At 40.2% G+C, this 12,559-nt stretch overlaps 1 protein-coding gene across 1 annotated transcript; it reads right to left on the bottom strand.

Moving 5' to 3' along the window:
* Positions 1-6,125: 6,125 nt before the first annotated feature.
* On the bottom strand, positions 6,126-7,509 carry LOC139419200 (nonsense-mediated mRNA decay factor SMG8-like). The gene is made up of 2 exons (XM_071169188.1): positions 6,898-7,509; positions 6,126-6,606 (listed from the first exon to the last, which is right to left on the bottom strand). The coding sequence occupies exons 1-2, from the start codon at positions 7,507-7,509 to the stop codon at positions 6,391-6,393; spliced, it is 828 nt and encodes a 275-aa protein (XP_071025289.1). The 3' UTR covers positions 6,126-6,390.
* Positions 7,510-12,559: the final 5,050 nt, after the last annotated feature.

Below are 12,559 nucleotides of genomic sequence, written 5' to 3'. Positions count from 1 at the left end.
AACAGATTGGGAAATGTCCAAATGTCCAAATGTCATCCGTTTGACTGGTTTTAAGAAAATGAAAAGCTGAGAACGAAAAAACGCGTTTCTGATAAGACTTCAGTGGGTCTTGAGTGCATATTTTATATATACTGTCTGATTGCATAACAGTGTAAAAGATAACACATTGCATGCATATTCGCATTTTCTCAAGAGGAGATGCTGAAATAAATCAGATTAAATCATATTTCTCCACTCCTTTTCCTGAGACAAAATTAACATTTGTTGTACAATTTCACTGTAAGAACTGCATAATTCTTCAGGAGTTACTATTACGTTACATGTGAGAGGTTATAGGCCTACAGTCAGTGTCCAGATTTCATTTACTATTCCAAACACGCTGGTTTTCACAGCATTTCTCTGTTATTTCGAGATGGGCTAAAACTGCAGCCAGCGAGGAGAAATGATCTACAATGCTGGCCATATCAATATATATATATTTTAAGTTTCTGAAGTATCTTGAGGGACAAGTAGCTAGTTACAATGAGGTTCGTTTTTTTGAAAAATCAGCTAACCTCGTAAACTACCTAGCTAGTTAAAGCACCTAAAAAAATAATGCATATTATTGACCTAAACGATTGGCCATGTTAACCCAGTCGCGAGTTTATCCAGGGTCAGTGATACAGAGTATATATATATATATTTATGTAAAAGGCAAGTCAGTTAAGAACAAATTATTATTTTGATGGCCTACCCTGACCAAACCCAGACGACGCTGGGCCAATTGTGAGCTGCCCTATGGGGCTCCCAATCACGGCCGGAAGTGATACAGCCTGGATTTGAACCAGGGACTGTAGTAACATCTCTTGCACTGAGTGCCTTAGACTGCTGCGCCACTTGGGAGCCCAACCTTTGGAATTTAGGTACATTATGAAAATAAGGAGATGACAATTAGGCTACAGGAGATGTGCATTACAGGTAACATTTTATGAGGTTAATTTAATTTCATTAATTTTAGCGTTCCAGTTGCTCCCATAGATGAACAGTACATGGTTGCTCTATGTTAGAGGTCTTCACGGGTCCTTTGGACCTGTTCCGAAATGGATCCGTGACTTTCTCATACATACATTATTTAAAAAAATAACAGAATTCTGTTTCTAGTGTACCAGAGGACAGTCAGAATGTCCCGTGGGAAAACAGATCCGAGAGTAGAAAGAGAACGAAATCTCCAACTGGGCGCTGACAGCGCCATCAATAAATCAGTGACGTTGGCCAAATGATCCACAGTTAGGCCCTACATGTCCTTACCTGCATATATCAAATTACAAAAACACTATTCGATGTGTATCATATTCTAAACTTTATAGCTTTATAGTCCAACGGAACCCGAAATTCCGAGATCCGACCTGGGAAATTTCTAACTTTTTGTCTAGGATCTGGGTGGGTCTGATATAATTGCCACGGTATGTGCAATTAAAATGTATTTACTGACTGAACCCATCCTCTGTTCATTTAATGTCTGTGAGGTGATGAGAACTGAGCAAGCTTGTAGCTCATCTCTGCTGCTGAGAAGAGAGCGAGTGAAAGTACTGTTAATTGTGAAGATGGAGGCCTTTTTAATTAAAGTAAAGCGAAAGTTAGAAGAGGAGTATAGTGAAATGGCGACAAGGGGAATGTCCTCGTGGACAAGTTTTAATATTGTACTGGACAAAGACAAGAAAGTTGGCGCGGCAAAAAGGACTGTGTGCAACTCGCTATTCAGGTTTGATGCAATTTTACCAATTTATTTATTTTCGTATTCATTATCATTTGTTTTATCATTATTGTATGTCATTATTATTGTAGGCTTAAAATAATCTAAACCAGTTCTTTAAATATGCTAAATATGTTCGCTTTTTGTTGGCTAAATTAAGTTTGAACTGTGTTTTTAATTTTGTGCTCAGTATTTAGACAAGTCTAAAGAAATGCATGTCAGTCTTGGGAACATATTTTTAAATATCATACAGTGGACACATGTATACAATGCCCTGATGCATTTAGCGCTCAAATACCCGACAGCTGAACGGTGAGGTGGGCAATTATAGTTTGAAGACAGTAAAAACAATAAAATAAGCTATAAAGTTGTGAATATGATACACATCGAATAGTGTTTTTGTAATTTTTTATAGGTAGGTAAGGACATGTAGGGCCTAACTGTGGATCATTTGGCCAACATCGCTCATTTATTGATGGCGCTGGCAGCGTCCAGTTGGAGATTTATTTATATTCTTGAATCTGAACGGGTCTAAACCAGCACGGACGGGTATGTTTTTTCATGGGCCTTTTTGGAACAGATCTGACTGTCCTCTGGTCCATTCGGAACGTATCTCAGTTGGAAAAAATTTGTATGTATGCATGTTGGGTTGGGTGGGAAAGCTCATCTCCTGTAGCCTAATTGTCATCGCCTTATTTTCATACTGTACCTAAATTACAAGGGTTGGATTTGCATTAGACAATTTATGTCAGCACTTTAATTTAACTAGGCAAGTCAGTTAAGAACAAATTCTTATTTACAATGGTGGCCGGACATGATACAGCCTGGATCTGGTTTGCCTCATATACATTGTCTAATGGTATAATTTTAAATTGAGAACATATAGCTGAACATGTAAACAAGGTATTCCTTTAGCTATTCTCTGCTTCAGATGACAGATGCCCACAAAGCCAGTAATGCCATCATGCTGTAGGCCTATGGCTGCAAAATGAATTAACATATCTGATGTACTGAGAGTGACAGTCAAATAAAACAGTGTAGAGAACTTACAACTAGACAAAAAGGAAATGTTCATTTCAGGACACAACACAGAAACATTACAGACAGAACACATTCATCTCTTTATTGCAGGATTGTGATATGTGATTAATCAACATTGACACTAGTTCATTAACAATTAAAACAAAGTTTAAACGCTTCACTTCAAAATATACAAATAAGCCAATTTATACAGTGGGGCAAAAAAGTACTTAGTCAGCCACCAATTGTGCAAGTTCTCCCACTTAAAAAGATGAGAGAGGCCTGTAATTTTCATTATAGGTACACTTCAACTATGACAGACAAAATGAGAAAAAAAATCCAGAAAATCACATTGTAGGATTTTTAATGAATTTATTTGCAAATTGTGGTGGAAAATAAGTATTTGGTCAATAACAAAAGTTTATCTCAATACTTTGTTATATACCCTTTGTTGGCAATGACAGAGGTCAAACGTTTTCTGTAAATCTTTACAAGGTTTTCACACACTGTTGCTGATATTTTGGCCCATTCCTCCATGCAGATCTCCTCTAGAGCAGTGATGTTTTGGGGCTGTTGCTGGGCAACACAGACTTTCAACTCCCTCCAAAGATTTTCTATGGGGTTGAGATCTGGAGACTGGCTAGGCCACTCCAGGACCTTGAAATACTTCTTACGAAGCCACTCCTTCGTTGCCCGGGCGGTGTGTTTGGGATCATTGTCATGCTGAAAGACCCAGCCACATTTCATCTTCAATGCCCTTGCTGATTGATGGAAGGAGGTTTTCACTCAAAATCTCACGATACATGGCCCCATTCATTCTTTCCTTTTCACGGATCAGTCGTCCTGGTCCCTTTGCAGAAAAACAGCCCCAAAGCATGATGTTTCCACCCCCATGCTTCACAGTAGGTATGGTGTTCTTTGGATGCAACTCAGCATTCTTTGAGTTGAGTTTTTACCAAAAAGTTATATTTTGGTTTCATCTGACCATATGACATTCTCCCAATCTTCTTCTGGATCATCCAAATGCTCTCTAGCAAATTTCAGACGAGCCTGGACCTGTACTGGCTTAAACAGGGGGACACTTCTGGCACTGCAGGATTTGAGTCCCTGGCGGCGTAATGTGTTACTGATGGTAGGATTTGTTACTTTGGTCCCAGCTCTCTGCAGGTCATTCACTAGGTCCCCCTGTGTGGTTCTGGTATTTTTGCTCACCGTTCTTGTGATCATTTTGACCCCACGGGGTGAGATCTTACATGGAGCCCCAGATCGAGGGAGATTATCAGTGGTCTTGTATGTCTTCCATTTCCTAATAATTGCTCCCACAGTTGATTTCTTCAAACCAAGCTGCTTACCTATTGCAGATTCAGTCTTCCCAGCCTGGTGCAGGTCTACAATTTTGTTTCTGGTGTCCTTTGACAGCTCTTTGGTCTTGGCCATAGTGGAGTTTGGAGTGTGACTGTTTGAGGTTGTCGACAGGTGTCTTTTATACTGATAACAAGTTCAAACAGGTGCCATTAATACAGGTAACGAGTGGAGGACAGAGGAGCCTCTTAAAGAAAAAGTTACAGGTCTGTGAGAGCCAGAAATCTTGCTTGTTTGTATGTGACCAAATACTTATTTTCCACCATAATTTGCAAATAAATTCATTAAAAATCCTACAATGTGATTTTCTGGATTTTTTTTCTCATTTTGTCTGTCATAGTTGAAGTGTACCTATGATGAAAATTACAGGCCTCTCATCTTTTTAAGTGGGAGAACTTGAACAATTGGTGTCTGACTAAATACTTTTTTGCCCCACTGTATGCAGCAGTTTGGGCCACCTGGCTCGTTGCAAACTGTTGAAAGGCCATTTATTCCTAACAAAGACAGTAATTTAGTTGCCAGAATTGTATATAATTATGACATAACATTGAAGGTTGTGCAATGTAACTTGCCACCCTTTCGATAAAATACGGAACGGTTCCGTATTTCACTGAAAGAATAAACGCTTGTTATCGAAATTATAGTTTCTGGATTTGACCATATTAATGACCAAAGGCTCGTATTTCTGTGTGTTTATTATAATTAAGTATATGATTTGATATTTAATAGAGCAGTCTGACTGAGCGGTGGTAGGCAGCAGCAGGCTCGTAAGCATTCATTCAAACAGCAGCTCTTAGCAATGCTGTTTATGACTTCAAGCCTATCAACTCCCGAGATTAGGCTAGCAATACTAAAGTGCCTATAAAAACATCCAATAGTCAAAGGTATATGAAACACAAATGGTATAGCGAGAAATAGTCCTATAATAACTACAACCTAAAACTTCTTAACTGGGAATATTGAAGACTCATGTTAAAAGGAACCACCAGCTTTCATATGTTCTCATGTTCTGAGGAACTTAAACAGTAGCTTTTTTACATGGCACATATTGCACTTTTACTTTCTTCTCCAACACTGTTTTTGCATTATTTAAACCAAATTGAACATGTTTCATTATTTATTTGAGACTATATTTATTTTATTTATTATATTAAGTTAAAATAAGTGTTCATTGTTCATTCATTATTGTTGTAATTGTCATTTATTACAAATATGTATAATAATCAGCCGATTAAATCGGCATCTGCTTTTTTTGGTCCTCCAATAATTGGTATCGGCGTTGAAAAATCTTAAATCGGTCAACCTCTAGTATGTATGTACGGTCACTTTGGGGACGACGTCATTGGTGCACTTATTGATGAAGCCAATGACTGATGTGGTGTACTCTTCAATGCCATCGGAGGAATCCCAGAACATATTCCAGTCTGTGCTAGCAAAACAGTCCTGTAGTTTAGCATCTGCTTCATCTGACCACTTTTTTATAGACTGAGTCAACGGTGCTTCCTGCTTTAATTTTTAGCTTGTAAGCAGGAATCGGGAGGATAGAGTTATGGTCAGATTTGCCAAATGGAGGGAGAGCTTTGTACGCGTCTCTGTGTGTGGAGTAAAGGTGGTCTAGAATTTCTCTCTCTCTCTGGTTGCACATTTAACATGCGGATTGAAATTTGGTGAAACGGATTTAAGTTTCCCTGCATTAAAGTCCCCGGCTACTAGGCCCGCCGCCTCTGGGTGAGCGCTTTCTTGGTTACAGCTCTTTTAAATGCTGTCTTTGTGCCAGCCTCAGTCTCGTGGTATGTAAACAGCTACGAAAAATACAGATAAACTCTCTAGGTAGTGTGGTCTATAGCTTATCATGATCTACTCTACCTCAGGCAAGCAATGGTTGTCTGAATAATGATCATACTAGAGTCAAACTCAAAATAAGCCTCCATACAGGACAGGTTGGATTGAGTGTGCACAATAACAGTGAATAAAGCCAACAGACAAGGATCATCCATATGATGCCATTTATTCTCTCCTTAATAGACATGAGATCAATATCTTCAATTTGAATATGTCCAAGTGGAAATGGAGTTGTGCACAGACCAACACTTTTATTTTATGAGATTGCCATTCATAATAAACTAATCCAGCCCAATTCCATTTAACTCAAAATAATTTGTTAGGGGATAAAACAACACCAGGCAAGAGGTCACGGTCCAACCAACACAGTCATTTTTACAATAACCTTGCAAGTAAGTGAGAGCCACTTTGCGGTGCAATGTTATGAGTGGGGGTTACTGTGGTGGAAGGGGGCTGGCAGTGTTGGCACGCAAGATGCCTCTGAGGACCTTGCAGTTGGCCAGGGGCTGATTGTCTTTAGGTGGGTAACATGGGCCACGGTCTGTGACGTAGGAGTAAGGGAAACGTAGGACCCACAGGCCATCAGGGGGCAGCACCAGCTCTGTCTGCTCTGGATGGAACACTGAACAGGGTGGAGAGCCCAGTTGGACCTAAGAAGAAAAAGGGGCAGTGTTTTACAGTCAACATTAAAGCATTACATCTCAATCAACAAAGTGACTATTTGCAACAACAAAAAAAATCTCCAGTCGACACAACCTGTTACTACACTAACAACTCAAAATGAGTCCAGTTCTAAATGCATTGAGAGTTTAGCATAACTGGTGTTTGTCACCAGGAAAACATGAGAAGTGAGGAATTTACTTATAGATGAGGAAAACATGAGAATAATTAACTTGTGACAAACACCAGTTGACAGGTAAATGAAGGCCAGGCAAGTGTACCTGTGGGTTAAGCGTTATCTCCAGGTGGGCGTCAGGTACAACAATGTAGAGACGCGCCAGCTGGGCATAGTTGGGTTTCAGGCCGCGCCCCTGGGCTGGAGAAGGGATGTACAGGGGCATGTCTGTGTTCAGGGCCCTGGTGGCCGGCTCTTTTGCCCCTCCAGGCCCCAGCACCTTCACCACTTTATCAGGCCCTGAGCTAAGGAAACGCCGACCCCTACTGTCCTCGTACTCAAAGCCCACGAAGGCCCGGGCCACGTCATCTCGCCTGCGTCCCCTACCAAGGCCCCCTGTGCTCCCCCGCTTTCCCACTAGGGCTTTGTTGGGGGCCGGCCAGGAAGAGGGTCCCCCATCCAGGGGCTCAATTAGGCCCACTTCATCTTCAGAGCGGGAGCGAATCACTACGTCCCAGGGCAGGAGATAGGAGGAGCCAGGCAGGAAGCCTGGCTGCTCCAGGCCAGTGTGGGGGTTGTAGGCCTTGGCGGGGCCCAGCTTGATCAGCGACCAGCTAGAGAACTTGGGCAGCAGGCCTTTGGGGCAGCCTGAGTGGAGCATGCCTGGGAGGTACTCCACGGTGGAGGCCTGGATTTGAACCAGGGACTGTAGTAACATCTCTTGCACTGAGTGCCTTAGACTGCTGCGCCACTTGGGAGCCCAACCTTTGGAATTTAGGTACATTATGAAAATAAGGAGATGACAATTAGGCTACAGGAGATGTGCATTACAGGTAACATTTTATGAGGTTAATTTAATTTCATTAATTTTAGCGTTCCAGTTGCTCCCATAGATGAACAGTACATGGTTGCTCTATGTTAGAGGTCTTCACGGGTCCTTTGGACCTGTTCCGAAATGGATCCGTGACTTTCTCATACATACATTATTTAAAAAAATAACAGAATTCTGTTTCTAGTGTACCAGAGGACAGTCAGAATGTCCCGTGGGAAAACAGATCCGAGAGTAGAAAGAGAACGAAATCTCCAACTGGGCGCTGACAGCGCCATCAATAAATCAGTGACGTTGGCCAAATGATCCACAGTTAGGCCCTACATGTCCTTACCTGCATATATCAAATTACAAAAACACTATTCGATGTGTATCATATTCTAAACTTTATAGCTTTATAGTCCAACGGAACCCGAAATTCCGAGATCCGACCTGGGAAATTTCTAACTTTTTGTCTAGGATCTGGGTGGGTCTGATATAATTGCCACGGTATGTGCAATTAAAATGTATTTACTGACTGAACCCATCCTCTGTTCATTTAATGTCTGTGAGGTGATGAGAACTGAGCAAGCTTGTAGCTCATCTCTGCTGCTGAGAAGAGAGCGAGTGAAAGTACTGTTAATTGTGAAGATGGAGGCCTTTTTAATTAAAGTAAAGCGAAAGTTAGAAGAGGAGTATAGTGAAATGGCGACAAGGGGAATGTCCTCGTGGACAAGTTTTAATATTGTACTGGACAAAGACAAGAAAGTTGGCGCGGCAAAAAGGACTGTGTGCAACTCGCTATTCAGGTTTGATGCAATTTTACCAATTTATTTATTTTCGTATTCATTATCATTTGTTTTATCATTATTGTATGTCATTATTATTGTAGGCTTAAAATAATCTAAACCAGTTCTTTAAATATGCTAAATATGTTCGCTTTTTGTTGGCTAAATTAAGTTTGAACTGTGTTTTTAATTTTGTGCTCAGTATTTAGACAAGTCTAAAGAAATGCATGTCAGTCTTGGGAACATATTTTTAAATATCATACAGTGGACACATGTATACAATGCCCTGATGCATTTAGCGCTCAAATACCCGACAGCTGAACGGTGAGGTGGGCAATTATAGTTTGAAGACAGTAAAAACAATAAAATAAGCTATAAAGTTGTGAATATGATACACATCGAATAGTGTTTTTGTAATTTTTTATAGGTAGGTAAGGACATGTAGGGCCTAACTGTGGATCATTTGGCCAACATCGCTCATTTATTGATGGCGCTGGCAGCGTCCAGTTGGAGATTTATTTATATTCTTGAATCTGAACGGGTCTAAACCAGCACGGACGGGTATGTTTTTTCATGGGCCTTTTTGGAACAGATCTGACTGTCCTCTGGTCCATTCGGAACGTATCTCAGTTGGAAAAAATTTGTATGTATGCATGTTGGGTTGGGTGGGAAAGCTCATCTCCTGTAGCCTAATTGTCATCGCCTTATTTTCATACTGTACCTAAATTACAAGGGTTGGATTTGCATTAGACAATTTATGTCAGCACTTTAATTTAACTAGGCAAGTCAGTTAAGAACAAATTCTTATTTACAATGGTGGCCGGACATGATACAGCCTGGATCTGGTTTGCCTCATATACATTGTCTAATGGTATAATTTTAAATTGAGAACATATAGCTGAACATGTAAACAAGGTATTCCTTTAGCTATTCTCTGCTTCAGATGACAGATGCCCACAAAGCCAGTAATGCCATCATGCTGTAGGCCTATGGCTGCAAAATGAATTAACATATCTGATGTACTGAGAGTGACAGTCAAATAAAACAGTGTAGAGAACTTACAACTAGACAAAAAGGAAATGTTCATTTCAGGACACAACACAGAAACATTACAGACAGAACACATTCATCTCTTTATTGCAGGATTGTGATATGTGATTAATCAACATTGACACTAGTTCATTAACAATTAAAACAAAGTTTAAACGCTTCACTTCAAAATATACAAATAAGCCAATTTATACAGTGGGGCAAAAAAGTACTTAGTCAGCCACCAATTGTGCAAGTTCTCCCACTTAAAAAGATGAGAGAGGCCTGTAATTTTCATTATAGGTACACTTCAACTATGACAGACAAAATGAGAAAAAAAATCCAGAAAATCACATTGTAGGATTTTTAATGAATTTATTTGCAAATTGTGGTGGAAAATAAGTATTTGGTCAATAACAAAAGTTTATCTCAATACTTTGTTATATACCCTTTGTTGGCAATGACAGAGGTCAAACGTTTTCTGTAAATCTTTACAAGGTTTTCACACACTGTTGCTGATATTTTGGCCCATTCCTCCATGCAGATCTCCTCTAGAGCAGTGATGTTTTGGGGCTGTTGCTGGGCAACACAGACTTTCAACTCCCTCCAAAGATTTTCTATGGGGTTGAGATCTGGAGACTGGCTAGGCCACTCCAGGACCTTGAAATACTTCTTACGAAGCCACTCCTTCGTTGCCCGGGCGGTGTGTTTGGGATCATTGTCATGCTGAAAGACCCAGCCACATTTCATCTTCAATGCCCTTGCTGATTGATGGAAGGAGGTTTTCACTCAAAATCTCACGATACATGGCCCCATTCATTCTTTCCTTTTCACGGATCAGTCGTCCTGGTCCCTTTGCAGAAAAACAGCCCCAAAGCATGATGTTTCCACCCCCATGCTTCACAGTAGGTATGGTGTTCTTTGGATGCAACTCAGCATTCTTTGAGTTGAGTTTTTACCAAAAAGTTATATTTTGGTTTCATCTGACCATATGACATTCTCCCAATCTTCTTCTGGATCATCCAAATGCTCTCTAGCAAATTTCAGACGAGCCTGGACCTGTACTGGCTTAAACAGGGGGACACTTCTGGCACTGCAGGATTTGAGTCCCTGGCGGCGTAATGTGTTACTGATGGTAGGATTTGTTACTTTGGTCCCAGCTCTCTGCAGGTCATTCACTAGGTCCCCCTGTGTGGTTCTGGTATTTTTGCTCACCGTTCTTGTGATCATTTTGACCCCACGGGGTGAGATCTTACATGGAGCCCCAGATCGAGGGAGATTATCAGTGGTCTTGTATGTCTTCCATTTCCTAATAATTGCTCCCACAGTTGATTTCTTCAAACCAAGCTGCTTACCTATTGCAGATTCAGTCTTCCCAGCCTGGTGCAGGTCTACAATTTTGTTTCTGGTGTCCTTTGACAGCTCTTTGGTCTTGGCCATAGTGGAGTTTGGAGTGTGACTGTTTGAGGTTGTCGACAGGTGTCTTTTATACTGATAACAAGTTCAAACAGGTGCCATTAATACAGGTAACGAGTGGAGGACAGAGGAGCCTCTTAAAGAAAAAGTTACAGGTCTGTGAGAGCCAGAAATCTTGCTTGTTTGTATGTGACCAAATACTTATTTTCCACCATAATTTGCAAATAAATTCATTAAAAATCCTACAATGTGATTTTCTGGATTTTTTTTCTCATTTTGTCTGTCATAGTTGAAGTGTACCTATGATGAAAATTACAGGCCTCTCATCTTTTTAAGTGGGAGAACTTGAACAATTGGTGTCTGACTAAATACTTTTTTGCCCCACTGTATGCAGCAGTTTGGGCCACCTGGCTCGTTGCAAACTGTTGAAAGGCCATTTATTCCTAACAAAGACAGTAATTTAGTTGCCAGAATTGTATATAATTATGACATAACATTGAAGGTTGTGCAATGTAACTTGCCACCCTTTCGATAAAATACGGAACGGTTCCGTATTTCACTGAAAGAATAAACGCTTGTTATCGAAATTATAGTTTCTGGATTTGACCATATTAATGACCAAAGGCTCGTATTTCTGTGTGTTTATTATAATTAAGTATATGATTTGATATTTAATAGAGCAGTCTGACTGAGCGGTGGTAGGCAGCAGCAGGCTCGTAAGCATTCATTCAAACAGCAGCTCTTAGCAATGCTGTTTATGACTTCAAGCCTATCAACTCCCGAGATTAGGCTAGCAATACTAAAGTGCCTATAAAAACATCCAATAGTCAAAGGTATATGAAACACAAATGGTATAGCGAGAAATAGTCCTATAATAACTACAACCTAAAACTTCTTAACTGGGAATATTGAAGACTCATGTTAAAAGGAACCACCAGCTTTCATATGTTCTCATGTTCTGAGGAACTTAAACAGTAGCTTTTTTACATGGCACATATTGCACTTTTACTTTCTTCTCCAACACTGTTTTTGCATTATTTAAACCAAATTGAACATGTTTCATTATTTATTTGAGACTATATTTATTTTATTTATTATATTAAGTTAAAATAAGTGTTCATTGTTCATTCATTATTGTTGTAATTGTCATTTATTACAAATATGTATAATAATCAGCCGATTAAATCGGCATCTGCTTTTTTTGGTCCTCCAATAATTGGTATCGGCGTTGAAAAATCTTAAATCGGTCAACCTCTAGTATGTATGTACGGTCACTTTGGGGACGACGTCATTGGTGCACTTATTGATGAAGCCAATGACTGATGTGGTGTACTCTTCAATGCCATCGGAGGAATCCCAGAACATATTCCAGTCTGTGCTAGCAAAACAGTCCTGTAGTTTAGCATCTGCTTCATCTGACCACTTTTTTATAGACTGAGTCAACGGTGCTTCCTGCTTTAATTTTTAGCTTGTAAGCAGGAATCGGGAGGATAGAGTTATGGTCAGATTTGCCAAATGGAGGGAGAGCTTTGTACGCGTCTCTGTGTGTGGAGTAAAGGTGGTCTAGAATTTCTCTCTCTCTCTGGTTGCACATTTAACATGCGGATTGAAATTTGGTGAAACGGATTTAAGTTTCCCTGCATTAAAGTCCCCGGCTACTAGGCCCGCCGCCTCTGGGTGAGCGCTTTCTTGGTTACAGCTCTTTTAAATGCTGTCTTTGTGCCAGC

Source organism: Oncorhynchus clarkii, chromosome 10, assembly GCF_045791955.1.
Source record: "Oncorhynchus clarkii lewisi isolate Uvic-CL-2024 chromosome 10, UVic_Ocla_1.0, whole genome shotgun sequence".
NCBI lineage: Eukaryota > Metazoa > Chordata > Actinopteri > Salmoniformes > Salmonidae > Oncorhynchus > Oncorhynchus clarkii.
The sequence above is the reverse complement of the archived record's forward strand: the minus strand, read 5'-3'. Positions and strand labels throughout refer to the sequence as shown.